This window comes from Oncorhynchus tshawytscha, linkage group LG12 (genome assembly GCF_018296145.1).
Source record: "Oncorhynchus tshawytscha isolate Ot180627B linkage group LG12, Otsh_v2.0, whole genome shotgun sequence".
NCBI classification, from domain to species: domain Eukaryota; kingdom Metazoa; phylum Chordata; class Actinopteri; order Salmoniformes; family Salmonidae; genus Oncorhynchus; species Oncorhynchus tshawytscha.
In genome coordinates this window covers 39954071-39971956 of record NC_056440.1, presented here as the reverse complement: position 1 = coordinate 39971956, position 17886 = coordinate 39954071, and the positions used below count along the sequence as shown (strand labels likewise).

Here is a 17886-nt window from a genome sequence, read left to right as displayed (position 1 = left end):
GGAGAGAGAAATGTGTGCAGATTGTGTCTTTGTAGATCCCATAATGACAGGAAGACCAATACCAAACAAATTAAATAGACCCTTTATTTTTAAAAAAAATGGCAGAACTTTACCTGCACCAGTGATTTTATACTGTCTCACAATGAGAGCACTTGCTGACAAAGGCAAAACATATTAAATAATTTAGTTACATTAATTAGTGACCCCAAACCAAAACAAACCTTTAAAACATTTGAGTATGAATGTAGCAGCTGACAATTTATTTGAAATATGTCTCTCCATTGCATAACTCTTCGTTGTTAATGGCATTGCATACCTGCTGTATAAAAACATGAAAATCGGCAATGATGAGATACAACCCCCCCTCAATAGATTATCTTAAATCACAGGAGGCTGCTGAGGGGAGGACGGCTCATAACAATGGCTAGAATGGATTGGTATTAAACACATGGAATGGTACAGAACAAACACATAGTTTCCATGTGTTTGATACCATTGAAATTTATTCCATTCCAGCCATTTACTATGAGCTCGTCCTCCCCAATTAAGGTGCCGCCTGTCTTAAATAGAGAGCAATATCTATATCTATACACACAACTTCCAAAATAACGGAAACACTTGAGTAAATGAGGGGTACAAATTATATTGAAGTCAGGTGCTTCCAAAGGTGTGGTTCCTGAGTAAATTAACCATATAACATCCCATCATGCTTCCCATCATAATATAAAAATGTCCAGTTGCCCATGAGGGGTCTCAAAGGAGCGGGTGTCTTTTGTTGTTTTTATTTGACTAGGCAAGTCAGTTAAGAACAAATTCTTATTTTCATTGACGGCCTAGGAACAGTGGAACAGCCTATTCAGTGGCAGAACGACAGATTTGTACCTTGTCAGCTCGGGGATTTGAACTTGCAACCTTCCGGTTACTAGTCCAACGCTCTAACCACTAGGCTACCCTGCCGCCTCAGTCACCAGATTCCAAGCATTGTCCACCACCATCAACAAAACAAAAATATTACATTTATTGTGGAAGAATGGTTTTGCATCCCTCCAATAGAGTTCCAGACACTTGTATAATCTATTCCAAGGCGCATTGAAGCGGTTTGGGTGGCCCGATGCCCTATTAAAGACACTATGTTGGTGTTTCCTTTATTTTGGAAGTTACCTGTATATACACACAGGATACTCTATTGAAATCATTTTACAGCAGATCAACGTGTACTGTATAAAAATAGCATGCTTTTTTCGATCACGTGCAAAGTCATAGCTTGCAGAAATGTATAGAAAAACATAAGTTAGTGATTTAAGAAAAAGGGGAGTATTGGTTAAGAATAACTATCACAACAAGCAGATGAACAGTTTAACGTTTGTATGTGTGTGTGTCCCCCATCCTATATAAACCAGTAAAATAACAGTGTGTGTAACATATACATATCAAGGCAGTTAAACCCAGTGCTCCAAGTCCCACAATAATACTTCACATTTGGCCAAACTCTTTTCAAGCACATCACTCAGTAACTGGCAAACGGATTGAAATGTGATGGATAGGGCTACTTCAACAGTGGCAGTTTGAAAAGTCATTCAGGTACCCTACTTTGTCAACGAAAACAACAAAAAAACATTTATTTGGGGAAAAAGGAGACATTTAGCACATAGTTGTGTACAATCGGAGCGGTGACAGTGTGTTCACAACACAAACATTGTTTTACAGACAGACTGCAAGCTGACATAGAGATAGAGGCTGACTCCACACATCAGAACTAAAGCTCATTTCCAGGGCTGCAGAATGACCCTAAAGCAGCCAGGGAGAAGATGTACCAGGAGCAGAACCCAGACCGAGAAAAGACTGTCTACTCCCACTTCACCTGTGACACCGACAGAACATCCGAGAGAGGTTTGCCGCCATCAAATACTCCCACCGCGGCCTCTTCGGGTACAACCACATGCAGGCTTACGGTAGTGCAAGGAGTTAGCCGATATTCCTGCCATATTGCTGTGTACAACCGAAACAGTGATGGTGTTTGTGATAGTGGAGTCCGTGTGTGTCTGCAAGATGTCCAGACAGTCCGTGTGTGTGTGTGTGTGTGTGTGTGTGTGTGTGTGTGTGTGTGTGTGTGTGAATGAAAGAGAAAGTCTAACCTGAGAGTTAGTAGTACACTGATGGAGGCACACCCTACTCTCCTAGCATGCTTACACACACACTATAACAGTCAACGTTGTACTTTTTTGTCATGTCTCAGTGCTGGTTGGTGGCCCTATTAGAGTGGCCAATCAGTATTTGTGTAGACTCTCCCTGGCGTCTTCAAGCTTGGTAAGAACCCACTGCAGATAAACAAAACCATACGCATTTAAAAACTACACCATCAAAAGTCACATTACAACTTGGAACCACATCCTAAATAAACTATTGTGTAAGTTTTGTGTTGATCACTGACAAATACTGTTTGCCATGTATAAAGACTGGCAGCAGTTTATATTTATGTTATGCTAACCCACCTTGGCTATTTCTGGACTTCTGAAGTTTATTATCTTCCCAAACTCTTTGGCATGAAACACAGACTTCACTCTCTCCTGAAACACACACAGGAAATAGTTTTTAGTTCAACACGAGTTCTGAGAAATAGGGGGACGTACGGTGAGATACTATCAGCACTAGAACCTCTGAAGCAGTCATTTTGAATGGTTATGAATGTATTGATTTTATTGCTCTGCCATTTTTAAGTCATCTCCACCTCTGTCCTTGACTTTTCCTAAATAAGTCTATAGAACACACTGCCCTTGTTAGAATCTTAACATCACAAACAGAACTGGAGTTTTAACCAGTTTTAGGAAGGCATGTCATTATTTGAATGGTCCCAACCCCCCCCTCCCCTCCCCCTGACAGTAGGGCCTGCTCCACTCATTCCCCGACATTGGAATAGAGTTCCCTCACGCTACGCAGAATAAGGCACACACACAGCCGTTGTACTCCACAAAGGTGCCGAAGAATGACAAGACAGCACTCGCACTTTACCAAAGCAAGTCGAGAAATAACATCCCTGTCATCAGCACCATGCAGCCGACAGTTGCCATCGACGGGGACACGATGAGAAAACCAGATCCTACGACGCGCTACAACCAAGCAAAGGCATGTCAATATTACATGATACGCATCGCCATATATAGATAAACTTATGCGACGGCATTATGCCCTTCTGTAGAACACGCGTTTTTCTTATGGGAAAATAATGCTCATGTTTTACTGCTCTATACTGTTCCATAGGATGGTGTGTATGTTTTGCCTTAGAAGGCACGGCTGTACTCTGAAAGGAGGCACCTGCCGGCTGGCCTGTTGCCGTTTTCTATAACAAGCTGGACTTGGCTGCCATCAACGCACAAGTGTTGTTCAAGCAGTGCATCAACAACACCATGCCCAGGAGAGACTTCATCATGAGTCTGACATACGGGCTACGTGACAGAGACATGAGGGCCAAGGCAGCAGCAAAGATTCCACACGAGCCAAATTGCGCACAGCTCCCAGGGGAGGACACAGCTCCCAGGGGAGGACACAGCTCCCAGGGGAGGACACAGCTCCCAGGGGAGGACACAGCTCCCAGGGAGGACACAGCTCCCAGGGGAGGACACAGCTCCCAGGGGAGGACACAGCTCCCAGGGGAGGACACAGCTCCCAGGGGAGGACACAGCTCCCAGGGGAGGACACAGCTCCCAGGGGAGGACACAGCTCCCAGGGGAGGACACAGCGCCATGTGGTCAGGTGCACAAAGAACAGAACCCAAGACAGCTGTTTGTGGGAAGTGTGTCATGCGAGTGAAAGTGGCGAAGATTCATGTTGACTGTCAAGACAAGGGATGAGCGCTAAATGATATCCAATTGATGCCATTGCTGAAAATGCACACCATGTAAACATGAGCTGACAATAATCGACTGCTGTCATATCAACGCATTCATTATAAAACGCAATTATTGATTTTGTGCGGATTTTTACTAATTATCAAGCACACTTGGAGCTTATAATGATGTTCAGGTTAATATTTTAATCATTTGACCGAGCGCATTGCTGACCCGTCTTTGTGGTTGGGGTGCAAATGTTACTTAACGCCTTCATGAACACAACCAAATGATTATTTTACCAATAGCATATATGAAACTTATTAATTACACGGTTAGAAAGAATGACTGCTCATTAGCTGGAAGGAGTGTCCCTCGAGGCCTAGCAGTTCTAGTGTTAATATAGAGGAACAAACAGTTCGGATGCAAATGAGTATTTCCTAGGCAGGTGTGAGTATCATGATGGATGGAAACAGGAGTGGTTATTCAGATAGATATGATGAGCAGTTTGATAAAGGAGAGTTTCATGTGGTAGTTAGTCATTTGTGTGTGCCTGTGTATGGATGACAATAAGCAGATGAGGATACCTTGGCCTCGATCCGAAGCCGCCTCCCCTCCACGATCATGGGCTCCTTGGTGAACTCGTCGAACAGATACTGCCACTCGCAGGTCAGCTGCCCAAATGTACCTTTGGTCACGAAAAAGATTCCCCTGGTGAAAGGCAAGAGAGGTAGAGACTCAGAACATTCACTGGCAGACAAGACGGTGACACAGGAAGTGAAACAGCAGCACTCTTAAGTCACTGCAGTCCACTTTCAGAAACAAACCCCAGCCAGCCTCTTACCTTTTGGTGATCATCAGGAAATCGGACTCGTTCACTTTGGCGTGCGCAAAGTATCTGTACTTGGCGAACCTTCCATTTTCAATTTTCTAAAAGAGAAATATTAACTTATCAGGTTTGTTCAAGCACATTTGAGAAGATATGCACACATTTATCAAATTGGGTATATAAAAACACATTTGCTACGCTAAGTCTACTGTTGATATGATACACAAACGAGTCACTCGGTACCTTTATCCAAAGTTTGATTAAAATGGCTTCAGGATGTTGACCATTCACACAGGCTCTGGCAGATGATCTGATGGTATTGTTGCTGATCTACACCTACTTCACCTCCTGACCTGACAACACCTTGTATACTGGACACATCCTAGGCCCCCGTTTGATTACATCTTCTTTGAAGAAATTCTGACATGGGTGGATCGAAGAAAGCTCTGCTACAACAGTTGCTTACACATCAAATTGCATAAGATCAGTGATCACGTCAAGGGAACCAAGGTTGCTTTTAAAAAATAGTCAAAAACAGGGCCATGGTCTTTGACCCGGAGACATGTCAAACGACATCTAAAATGTTCCACTGCGGTACACTGATACGTTATTGAGTCCAATGTATACCTGTTATGGACTGTTTATAAACTGCTCATAAAAGCATGTTAATGAGTGTTGATGAAGGGAAGGGAAAAGGTAGGGATGTGAAGACGATAGAGATGTTTCAAAATGCACTTTATTCAGAAGGGAAGTTGTGCTGGCTATGAGTATGTGACTGCGCGCATAGCAAGGAGTCTCATGAAAGAGAGAGGTGCCAAAATGCCAAGAGGGAGGACTGCTGACTGACTATTGCATGAATCCAGTCCAGACCAATACAACAGATTTCATATGAACTTAAAGATGGAATCTGCATTAGGGGAAACAGCACCACTGTCCACCCCAGCACCTTTGGTATCGTTTCTGTTTTGTGGACAGAGGTGAGCATGCTAGCAGATACCCATAGACTTCCAGTCATTGTGCTAACGCTAGTTAACATTGGCTTGCAAAACTACCTCCAACTACCTTAATACTGGACACAGAGACACAAAAATAGTATCCACTAGTTCATCTGACTCTGGGGAAGTAGATACAACAATCCAGAAGTGTCCCTTTAAGGATTCCAGATAAAGTGAATAATATAAACTTGTTCCAAAATAGAATATTATGAATTATTCTCAGATCAAAGAGTATGATTGACGAGTCTCTTGGCTTTCTGACTCCTCCCCCTTACATGATAGGGTAGAAGGTTGGATGACAGAAGACGGTTCAATTAAGTAGAATTATGCTTTTACTTGACAAGAGGGGTCCTGCAGCAGCAGAATCCTGAGAATACATGGGTGTTTCATAAAAACTATTGAAATACAGTGTACGTCTAGAGTAACCAAAACATACAAACAGCCGAGAATGACAAATTGGCTGGCAGTTGGTTAGTCGTGTTATTCGGGATGCATTGAATGTTAAAATATCCTGCTGGAGCAGGCTACTCCACATTGACTGACAACACATTAAAAGCTATGGAAGACCAAAGCATCAACTAGGACTTAGCAATTCCATTCTAGCTGTCATCATCATCATTGCCAGTCCTACTCCATTCAGTGAAGGCCACCCTTTTCTGTGGACATGACAAGAGAGAAGACAAAGCCAATGTCAGAACAGACAGGACAGACACGGCCGTCTCTAATCATCTCTAGCGCTACAAAAACAACATATCACCACTCAAAAACGCCAGTACAGTGCAGCTTCAAGATAAACTAGGAAAGACCAAAGCATTAACTAGTGCTTATCAATTCAATTCTACTTGTTATCATCCACATCAACAATAGTAACAGTAACACATTTGATATGTATAGTGCTTGTTCATCATCATCATCATCATCACTGACAGTTCTACTCCCTTCAGTGAAGGCCACCGTTTTCTGTGGACATGACAAGAGAGAAGACAAAGCCAATGTCAGGACAGACAGACAAGCACATACAGACAGACAGAGACTGACGCTACTATTAATCTCCAGCTCTACGGATATCTTTTTATTTTATTTAAATGGAATAAAATGACGACATCACTTCAACATTCTCAGTGAAACATCAATACAGAAGTACAGTACAGATTCTGGTAGTGCTCAAGCTACAGCTAGAAACCACAAGTATAGTGACCCCACAACTACACAAAACAAAATTACAGCCAACACCTCAATGCCTTGGCTCACTACAGCTTCTGCTAACGACGGTCCCATTCCACTACAGCCCTACAGGCCACTGACAAGGGTTGGGTCCATTCCATTAAAACTCAAGAGTCAAATTGAATTGACTGAATTGAAATGGAATCGGCCCCAACTCCGGTCATGTTCCTGCTCGACTACATGGCAGATGCGTGCCCGATTTTACAACGCCTGGATGGGTTATTTAACATATCAGCTAACTACGTCATATGATATAGCAATCTGATGCCTGACTGCACAGTCCATGACGTGGACTGCAACCATTGGTTTATGCAACGCAACGCATGCGTATCTAGTCGGGCAGGAACTCGACCTCTGCCATGTCCATCACTAAGTGGGACTCACACACAGAGAGCTACAGCAGCCATGCGGCTATGGGAGAACTTTAGAGCAGGTGGGTGAAAGCACATAATCACAGGATGAGATAATGAAAACCTATCGGGACTGAGAGGCAATAAGGGGTTGAGAAGTGGAGCGAGAGATGGAGAGCGAGGGGGTGTTTCTATGTGAGGCCACACTCATTAACATGAACACTGACCTCAGGGTCGTGTTCATTAGGACACGAGAAGGAAAACCTTTTGAAAAGTTTTGCAACAGAAAACGAAGATGAGCGTTTCTTATTGGACAGGTTCATGTAGTTCCTTTTTTTTTCTCTCCATTTGGTGCCTAATGAACACCACCCAAGTCAGGGGAGCCATCTGTTTAGAGGAAATAAGGATTTGTTTTGTTTCCCCGAGAATTCCTGTTACCTGTAGCATCTGGCTGCCGATGCCCTCTCTTTCCTTGTATGGTCGGATGACCCCGTCCTCATGGATGAAGCGAGGCGGACGCAGACTCTCCACATCCTGGGATGTCTCAGCTGCCCTCTTGATGCCCTGGAAGGTGCTGCTGGCCATGTCGATGATGCCTCCAGTGGGTCTGGCCACAGCACCCACTAGCCCCTTGCCCACACCCTTAAAGAAGCCCGCCGCGCCCTCCTTCTGAGCACCTTTAATAGGCTTGGTGACAATCCCTGTGATCCCACTGACAAAGCCCTGAGACGGAGAAAAGGCGAGTGTTACAGACAGAGTAGCATATTTGAGAGAGAACCGGCCTGAGAGACTGTTTCTACTGCTCAGCTATACTGGTTGTGTTCAATTGACAACAATGCTCATCTTCAATTTTGCTACGTTGGGTCCTACTGAACAGGTCCCCGGTTATGCTGGTGTTGCTGGGTCAGTTAGTCTGTACTGGTGTTAGTATACTATAGTAGGTCAGACTCACAGACACCAGTCCTTTGCCTCCGCGGGTCAGGCCCTCTCTCAGGCCGCTAGGCTGCTTGTTCATAGCCTCCCGTCTCTTCTGCTGGTACTCCTCGTCCATTGTCATGGCAGCCACACCCTTCGCCATGGCGCCTGTGATCCTGGAGGCAGCGCCCGCAATGCCACCTGGGAGAGGGGACAGCGTGAACACAGTGGAGAAGAAGAGAGAGGGGCCAAGTAGATAGGAGAGGGAAGAGAGATATATGTCAGGGGGGGGGAACAGTTAAGTCGGGAAGTGGAGGGATGGTAATGAAGGAACTAAAGAGAATCAAGGTTAGCAGAAAAGAGATGAGCGAGAGCATAACTTACCTACTGCTCCTCCAACCAGCGCTTTCACCCCCAGCGCCATACCCTCCACAAACTCCTCTGGCCCCTGGATAGCTCCCTGGGGAAGCCCAAAACAATTACTCAGATACATGCCATCTACATGGATACCTACCGCACTGTGTCAAGTAGTGCACATCCGTACTGGTAGTGTTCGGTGCTACAAGGGATTTAGTGCCTACCTGGTGTGGTTCATATTAGTTGTACTGTGGTCTCACCTGATAGGGCTCGTAGAAGAAAGCCTCCACTCCCTCCGACAGACCTCGGATCAGTCCAAAGGGGTTTCCCAGCACGTCCAAGCCCAACACCAGCACATACATCTGCTTTATCGCCTGGGACACAGATGAGAACACGGCTCAGTCGTGTATCATAATAACTCAATGAGTTGTTAGGATTCCCCTTTCTAAGATGAGGAACCTGGATTGAACTAACATTCTTCACATTAATTAATTGAAGTGAGAACATTTGCGTTGGATGTGCACATTTTCAGTTCGGATTTGGCCATTGGAGCCCACTTGGAGTGGAATGTGTGTGAGACGTTACCTGTTTCGAGTAGTGTCTGATGACCTCCCATTGTAGTTGCTGGCGAGTGCGAAACTGGAAGGTCAGCTCGAAGAAGGCCAATCTAGGGAAGTTACAGAAAATGACTTTGGGTCCGACTCTAGTGTAAATGTATACAAAAAAAAGGACATGGTTGAATAAAGCCTTGCCATAAGCAAATAATTAGCATTAAGTGGTTTTGTAGAGTCTCTGTATGGTGTGTGTGTGTGTGTGTGTGTGTGTGTGTGTGTGAGAGAGAGAGAGAGCTAGCCATTGCACATGATGCATTCTACTCTGGTTAAGCCACTATTTTCTATATTCTCAGAGTTGACCTTGAGTTGGCTCTAGAAAAAGTCTCCTCCATATTTATTCCCCTGGCAGATGAACACACCCCATTAAACAATTCAGAGTCAAAAGATAGAAAACCAAGGGTTAGCTCTTCGGGGTCATCTGAGCTCATTCAGATGAATCAGGTCTGGGCCAAAGAAAGGAAACCTGCCTTTAGTGCACTGGAAATATTTCAGACAATTTAGAAAACAGACTTAAGAAAGCCAAATAAAGCCCCATCTCTGACTTCTGGTGATTTTTCAAAATTGTGGAAAACAAATGCACAGAAGCCTACAAATTCTTCTTTTTCCCTGCCATGCAAGTTGTCTGACTGGCATCACAACTGAGAAGAATGGGATAAGTGATGCTTTTATTCATTATTTTATCATCATCGACAGGCTTTTTATTTGAGAGAAACTGTCATTTAATTGACCCTATTCGGTCAATCAACTGCTCTTCCCTCTGCCAGCCCTTAACTTCTTGGTGACAGGGGGGCAGTATTGAGTAGCTTGGATAAATAAGGTGCAGAGTAAACTGCCTGCTACTCTGTCCCAGATGCTAATATATGCACATTATTAGTAGCATTGGATAGAAAACACTGAAGTTTCTAAAACTGTTTGAATGATGTCTGAGTATAACAGAACTCATATGGCAGGCAAAAACCTGATAAAAATCCAACCAGGAAGTGGGAAATCTGAGGTTTGTAGTTTTTCAACTCTTTGCCATTCCAATACACATTGTAAATGGGGTCATATTGCACTTCCTAAGGCTTCCACTAGATGTCAACAGTCTTTAGAACTTTGTTTGAGGCTTCTACTGTGAAGTGGGGGGTGAATGAGAGCTGATTAAACCAGGTGTCCGGCAGAGTGAGAGTTAGCTCTCGTTCCATTGCTTTTCTACAGACATAGGAATTCTCCGGTTGGGAACTGTTACGTATTTTATCTAACGGGCGGCAACCCTAAGTCTAAATATTGCTGTAACATTGCACAACCTTCAATGTTACATCATAATTATTTAAAATTCTGTCAAATTAGTTCGCAACGAGCCAGGCGGCCCAAACTGTTGCATACACCCTGACTCTGCGTGCAATGAATGCAAGAGAAGTGACACAATTTCCCTAGTTAATATTGCCTGCTAACATGAATTTCTTTTAACAAAATATGCAGGTTTAAAAAAAATACTTCTGTGTATTGATTTTAAGAAAGGCAGTGATGTTTATGGTTAGGTACATTCGTACATAGTTAACCTAGTAATATCATCAACCATGTGTAGTTAACTAGTGATTATGTGAAGATTGATTGTTTTTTATAAGAAAAGTTTAATGCTAGCTAGCAACTAACCTTGGCTCCCCTTGCTGCACTCACGTAACAGGTGGTCAGCCTGCCACGCAGTTTCCTTGTGGAATGCAATGTAATCGGCGTCCAAAAATGCCAATTACCGATTGTTACGAAAACTTGAAAATCAGCCCTAATTAATCAGTCGACCTCTAGCTTTTCTATAATCCTAAATTAATTAATAATAATCGCTTTGTTTAAATAACAATATTTTGGAGATGATTTAGTTTTCAAATAACCTAAAGTGAGTGAGAAAAAGGACATTCTTGAACACGGGGTGAGACATTTACTAATTTGTAAATAAAGCCGGTTTGTTATTTAGAATTATTTATGTTTTTAGAGGGGGAGAAACCAAAAGCCCACCGTCGCCTCATGGGTCTCCCGGTCGCGGCCAGCACGGGTACAAGCATCTGTAGCAACGTTGTTTGCACTGCGATGCAGTGTTTTAGACTGCTGCGCCACTCTGTTTGGAAAATATGGCGCTGTACAATGTGACTGTTTCCACACCCTAATCCCAGTCAGAAGACAGTTGATGAAACTTTAGTGGATTTACAGAAAGGCTCTGTAATATTCATGTCCCTTATTACAAATATCTGAGCATCTGGATAGATGAAAAGCGGTCTTTTAAAAATAAAATTGATGAGTTAAGAAGCTGAGAATAAAAATGGGCTTCTATAGAAATAAACCCTGCCTCTCGCTAAATATTAAAGAGCAGATTATTCAGTCAACGTTCCTATCGGTCCTAGATTATGGCGACATCATCTATATGAACGCACTTCATTAAAGCAGTTAGATGCAGTTTATCATAGCGCAACTGCGCTTTATTACGGGCGCCAATTCTGGCTCTCTTATCGTTTTGACGTGACGTACAGTAGGTTGATACATTGCCATGTTATCATTTATAAAGCCCTTTTACAAAAAGTCCCACTGTACCTAACATCTTTACTACTAAACGGGAGTTACCACACCCGGTGTCAGGGACGATTAACTCTGGAAACTCCTTTGGTCTCTACTGAGTTAGGTACATCAGGTACATCATCATTCTTGCTCCTTATCTGTGAAACAATCTTCAAAATGTTCTTAAATGTGATGTTCTGGTGCCTCTAGTGTAACTCAGAAAACTGATTGAGGACCTTATTACTGACGAATATGTTTGTTTTTTATGACTGTTGTTCTTTCTGCTTGCATTTCGTATTTATATTGATGTGTGTATTTTCTGTAATTCAGGTCTCATCTGCTTGGTCTCAGTATGACTCGCTAATAAATTAAAATGTTAAATAAAATTGTATTTGTACATACTTGAAGACGACATCCTGCACGTCAGTGAGGGTTGCTCCGATGCTTTTCAGCAGCAGATTGAGGGACTGGACAGGGATGATCTCGGTCTCCCGCTTCTCCTTGTTACCATCCTCTCCTCCAGAACTCAGAGAGAAACTGAGGTGCAGCTGCCAAACAAACATGTCTCATAGATAGATAGACCTAGGGCAGTTTTCCTGACCTGATGATGTGACCAGGAAAATGTCCAAGCGCATGCGTTTCTACTGGTCAGAAGCCCTTACTATGGTACATACCTGGTCAATAACACTTCGTTACAATCTCTAGGCCCTTTAGTCATGGTCTGGCCATGGTGTCCTAACGCTGATTGGCTAGGCTAACAGACGTGGTATATCAGACCGTATACCACGGGTATGACAAAACATTGGTAACCAGTTTTTAATAGCAATAAGGCACCTTGGGAGTTTGCGATATATGGCCAATATACCAGGCACTCCTCGATATGACGTGCATAAAAACAGCCCTTAGCCGTGGTATATTGGCCATCTACCACACCTCCCTCGTGCCTTATTGCTTAAATAAAATACACAGTGAACGCACTGTGGTGACACCAAAGCTTACCTTGATAGGAGAGATGTGGAAGTACTCATAGAGACTGATAGGGGATGTGTCAGTGGCCGAGACGTCGTTGAGCTCCGTCTTCAGATACTCTATGTCCTTCTCAAACAACTCTACCTGAACACCACACACAGCGACAGAGGAGAGAGAGAGAGAGAGATACAATGGAGTCTTGATAGGCTCTTTGCACATGCTAGTTCAATTTAGCTTTCTGGTTCGTTACGAACTGCTGCCTTATTTATAGACTTTTCCAAGGCCTTAGACACTGCTGACCATCAACTGTTGACCATCAAATTCTCATTCAAAAGGTGACCTGAATTGGGTTAACCCACTGTTAACCCACTGTTCCTAGGCCGTCATTGAAAATAAGAATTTGTTCTTAACTGACTTGCCTAGTAAAATAAAAGGTAAAATTTAAAAAAATATATAAAAATAAAATAAAACATGTACTTAATGTGGGTAAGACTAAATATATATATTGTTCTCTAATTCTCACAAAAATGTTTCAGATGGACTACATATTTATTCATTGAACGGTTCTCCCATCGATCGGGTTCCCGCCAATAATTATCTGGGCATTTGGATTGACAAGGATTTAACAAAAAAATATGATGAAAAAATGCTAAGATTTAATGTGGGCTTCTTTTTTAGAAATAGATCTAGATAATCCCTAAACAGCAAAAAGCAGATTGTACAGTCGACTTTTCTGACAGTTGTTGACTACGGTGACACCATTTACCAGAATGCAGCAGCCACCCTTAAACCTTCATATAGCATCTACCATAGTGCCATTACTTTCATCACAGGTAGGGCTGACCCCAATTAGTCGACTGATCGATTGTTTGGTTGTTAGGCTGTTGGTCGACCGAGATTGTTTTAGTCGAGCAGTAACAAATATATTTGCGCCCATCTCAGTGAACTAATCCATTGCGGAGGCCGAGACTAAAATCCAATTATTGCTTCATTCGAAAATATGGTCAGAAGCTCCAAATGGAGGGTTTGACGCAACTGCAGAGCCTCCAGAGGCCAAATTGAGCTCCGTACCACATCACTATGCACCTCCCAAATTCTGTAACAATGCGGAGGGCTCTGTGTAGCTCCGCATTGACAGGATTGGTTGACGGTAGGTGGGGGCGGTACGTCCAGTATCAACACAAACTCACTTGACAACAGTTCTGCACTGCACTTTACATTTTTACACTCATCAATCTACAAACGAAGACCTCGTAATGTCAAAGCAAAATCAGGTTTAGAAAATTATGCAAATGTAAATACATTTTTTACTGAAATATCACATTTTACATAAGTACTCAGACCCTTTACTCAGTACTTTGTTTAAGCACATTTGGCAGCGATTACAGCCTCGAGTCTTCTTGCGTAGGATGCTACAAGCTTGGCACACCTGTATTTCTCAAATTCTTCTCTGCAGATCTCAAGTGCTGTCAGGTTGGATGGGGAGTGTCGCTGCACAGCTATTTCCAGGTCTCTTCAGAGATGTTTGATCGGGTTCAAGTCTGGGCTCTGGCTGGGCTACTAAAGGACATTCAGAGACATGTCCCGAAGCCACTCCTGCGTTGTCTTGGCTGCGTGCTTAGGGTCGTTGTCCTGTTGGAAGCTGAACCTTCGTCCCAGTCTGAGGTCCGGAGCAGGTTTTCATCAAGGATCTCTCTGTGCTTTACTCCATCAATCCTGACTAGTCTTCCAGTCCCTGCCTTTGAAAAACACCCCCACAGCATGATGCAGCCACCAGAGTGATTCACAGTAGGGATGGTGCCAGGTTTCCCCCAGACATGACACTTGGCACTCAGCCTAAATAGTTCAATCTTGGTTTCATCAGACCAGAGAATATTTTGTCTCAACTGACTGGCTTTCTTGATGTCTATTCTCTTGGGTATGCATTCTGGTTTCTGCTCAAGTTATGGATGTGTCACTGCAACCTTAAAAAGGTCCTCAATGATGTCACCATTGCCCTTGATTCTAAGCAATATCGTGCTGCTATTTTTATTGACTTGGACAAAGATTTTGATACAGCAGACCATTCCATTCCAGTCTCTGAGGTGTCTTTGGCCTGGTTTGCTACCTAGCTCAAAAAGTACAGTGTATAAAGTCAGAAAATCTGCTGTCTCAGCCACTGCCTGTCACCAAGGGAGTAAACCAAGGCTCAATCCTAGGCCCCATGCTCTTCTCAATTTACATCAACAATAGCTCAGGCAGTAGGAAGCTCTCTCATCCATTTATATGCAGTTCGTCTTATATTCCGCTGGCCCCTCCCCGGATTTTGTGTTAAATGCTCTACAACAAAGCTTTCTTAGTGTTCAACAAGCTTTCTTTACCCTTAACCTTTTTTTGAACACCTCCAAAACAAAGGTCATGTGGTTTGGTAAGAAGAATGCCTCTTCCCCCACAGGTGTGATTACTACCTCTGAGGGTTAAGAGCTTGAGGTAGTCACCTCATACAAGTACTTGGGAGTATGGCTAGATGGTACACTGTTCTTCTCTCAGCACATATCAAATCTGTAGGCTTAGGTTAAATCTAAACTTGATTTCCTCTATCGTAATCGCTCATCTTTTCACCCCAGTTGCCAAAACAACCCTGATTCAGATGACCATCCTACCCATGCTAGATCACGGAGACATCATTTATAGATCAGCAGGTAAGGGTGCTCTCGAGCGGCTAGATGTGCTTTACCATTTGGCCATCAGATTTGCCACCAACGCTCCTTATAGGGCACATCACTGCATTCTTTACTCCTCTGTAAACTGGTCCTCTCTGTATATCTGTCACAAGACCCACTGGTTGATACGCATTTATAAAACCCACTTAGGCCTCACTCCCCCCTATCTGAGATACAGTGCCTTGCGAAAGTATTCGGCCCCCTTGAACTTTGCGACCTTTTGCCACATTTCAGGCTTCAAACATAAAGATATAAAACTGTATTTTTTTGTGAAGAATCAACAACAAGTGGGACACAATCATGAAGTGGAACGACATTTATTGGATATTTCAAACTTTTTTAACAAATCAAAAACGGAAAAATTGGGCGTGCAAAATTATTCAGCCCCCTTAAGTTAATACTTTGTAGCGCCACCTTTTGCTGCGATTACAGCTGTAAGTCGCTTGGGGTATGTCGCTATCAGTTTTGCACATCGAGAGACTGACATTTTTTCCCATTCCTCCTTGCAAAACAGCTCGAGCTCAGTGAGGTTGGATGGAGAGCATTTGTGAACAGCAGTTTTCAGTTCTTTCCACAGATTCTCGATTGGATTCAGGTCTGGACTTTGACTTGGCCATTCTAACACCTGGATATGTTTATTTTTGAACCATTCCATTGTAGATTTTGCTTTATGTTTTGGATCATTGTCTTGTTGGAAGACAAATCTCCGTCCCAGTCTCAGGTCTTTTGCAGACTCCATCAGGTTTTCTTCTAGAATGGTCCTGTATTTGACTCCATCCATCTTCCCATCAATTTTAACCATCTTCCCTGTCCCTGCTGAAGAAAAGCAGGCCCAAACCATGATGCTGCCACCACCATGTTTGACAGTGGGGATGGCGTGTTCAGGGTGATGAGCTGTGTTGCTTTTACGCCAAACATAACATTTTGCATTGTTGCCAAAAAGTTCAATTTTGGTTTCATCTGACCAGAGCACCTTCTTCCACATGTTTGGTGTGTCTCCCAGGTGGCTTGTGGCAAACTTTAAACAACACTTTTTATGGATATCTTTAAGAAATGGCTTTCTTCTTGCCACTCTTCCATAAAGGGCAGATTTGTGCAATATACGACTGATTGTTGTCCTATGGACAGAGTCTCCCACCTCAGCTGTAGATCTCTGCAGTTCATCCAGAGTGATCATGGGCCTCTTGGCTGCATCTCTGATCAGTATTCTCCTTGTATGAGCTGAAAGTTTAGAGGGACGGCCAGGTCTTGGTAGATTTGCAGTGGTCTGATACTCCTTCCATTTCAATATTATCGCTTGCACAGTGCTCCTTGGGATGTTTAAAGCTTGGGAAATCTTTTTGTATCCAAATCCGGCTTTAAACCTCTTCACAACAGTATCTCGGACCTGCCTGGTGTGTTCCTTGTTCTTCATGATGCTCTCTGCGCTTTTAACAGACCTCTGAGACTATCACAGTGCAGGTTCATTTATACGGAGACTTGATTACACACAGGTGGATTGTATTTATCATCATTAGTCATTTAGGTCAACATTGGATCATTCAGAGATCCTCATTGAACTTCTGGAGAGAGTTTGCTGCACTGAAAGTAAAGGGGCTGAATAATTTTGCACGCCCAATTTTTCAGTTTTTGATTTGTTAAAAAAGTTTGAAATATCCAATAAATGTCGTTCCACTTCATGATTGTGTCCCACTTGTTGTTGATTCTTCACAAAAAAATACAGTTTTATATCTTTATGTTTGAAGCCTGAAATGTGGCAAAAGGTCGCAAAGTTCAAGGGGGCCGAATACTTTCGCAAGGCACTGTATCTACTGCAGCCCTCATCCTCCACATTCAACACCCATTCTGCCAGTCACATTCTGTTAAAGGTCCCCAAAGCACACATCCCTGGGTCGCTCTTCTTTTCAGTTCGCTGCAGCTAGTGACTGGAACGAGCTGCAACAAACACTCAAACTGGACAGTTTTATCTCAATCTCTTCATTCAAAGACAGTTGTGGCTGCTTTGTGTGATGTATTGTTGTCTCTACCTTCTTGACCTTTGTGCTGTTGACTGTGCCCAATAACGTTTGTACCATGTTTTGTGCTGCTTCCATGTTGTGTTGCTACCATGTTGTGTTGCTACCATGCTGTGTTGTCGCTACCATGCTATGCGGTCTTAGGGCTCTCTTTATGTAATGTTGTGTTCTCTCTTGTTGTGATGCGTGTTTTGTCCTATATTTATATATTTTAATCCCAGCCCCCGTCCCCGCCTTCTGGTAGGCGTCATTGTAAATAAGAATTTGTTCTTAACTGACTTGCCTAGTTAAATAAAGGTTAAATAAATAAAAAATCTATTTTTAAAAATGGTCTGAGTCGTTTAGGTGCTTTTTTGGCAAACTTCCAAGCGGACTGTCGTGCCTTTTACTGAGGAGTGGCTTCTGTCTGGCCATTCTACCATAAAGGCCTGATTGATGGAGTGCTGCAGAGATGGTTGACCTTCTGGAAGGTTCTCCCATCTTCTCAGAGGAACTCTGGAGCTCTATCAAAGTGACCATCTGGTACTTGGTCACTTCCCTGACCAAGGCCCTTCTCCCCTGATTGC

General features: G+C 43.2%; 1 protein-coding gene across 8 annotated transcripts in view; it reads right to left on the bottom strand.

The window, feature by feature from the left end:
- Positions 1-17886, bottom strand: part of vps13a (vacuolar protein sorting 13 homolog A) — a 60246-nt gene that overhangs the window by 1292 nt on the left and 41068 nt on the right. For 5 of the 8 annotated variants that reach the window (XM_024439346.2, XM_042330638.1, XM_024439345.2 and 2 more), the window contains 11 exons: positions 12634-12747; positions 12037-12182; positions 9080-9161; positions 8755-8868; positions 8522-8597; positions 8175-8338; positions 7661-7945; positions 4669-4754; positions 4412-4535; positions 2493-2567; positions 71-2318 (listed from right to left, as the gene is read on the bottom strand). In XM_024439346.2, coding sequence (XP_024295114.1) covers positions 2268-2318; positions 2493-2567; positions 4412-4535; positions 4669-4754; positions 7661-7945; positions 8175-8338; positions 8522-8597; positions 8755-8868; positions 9080-9161; positions 12037-12182; positions 12634-12747 — 1317 coding nt within the window. In that variant the 3' untranslated portion in view covers positions 71-2267. The other 3 variants (XR_002955469.2, XM_024439350.2, XM_024439348.2) reach the window with 3 other exon arrangements.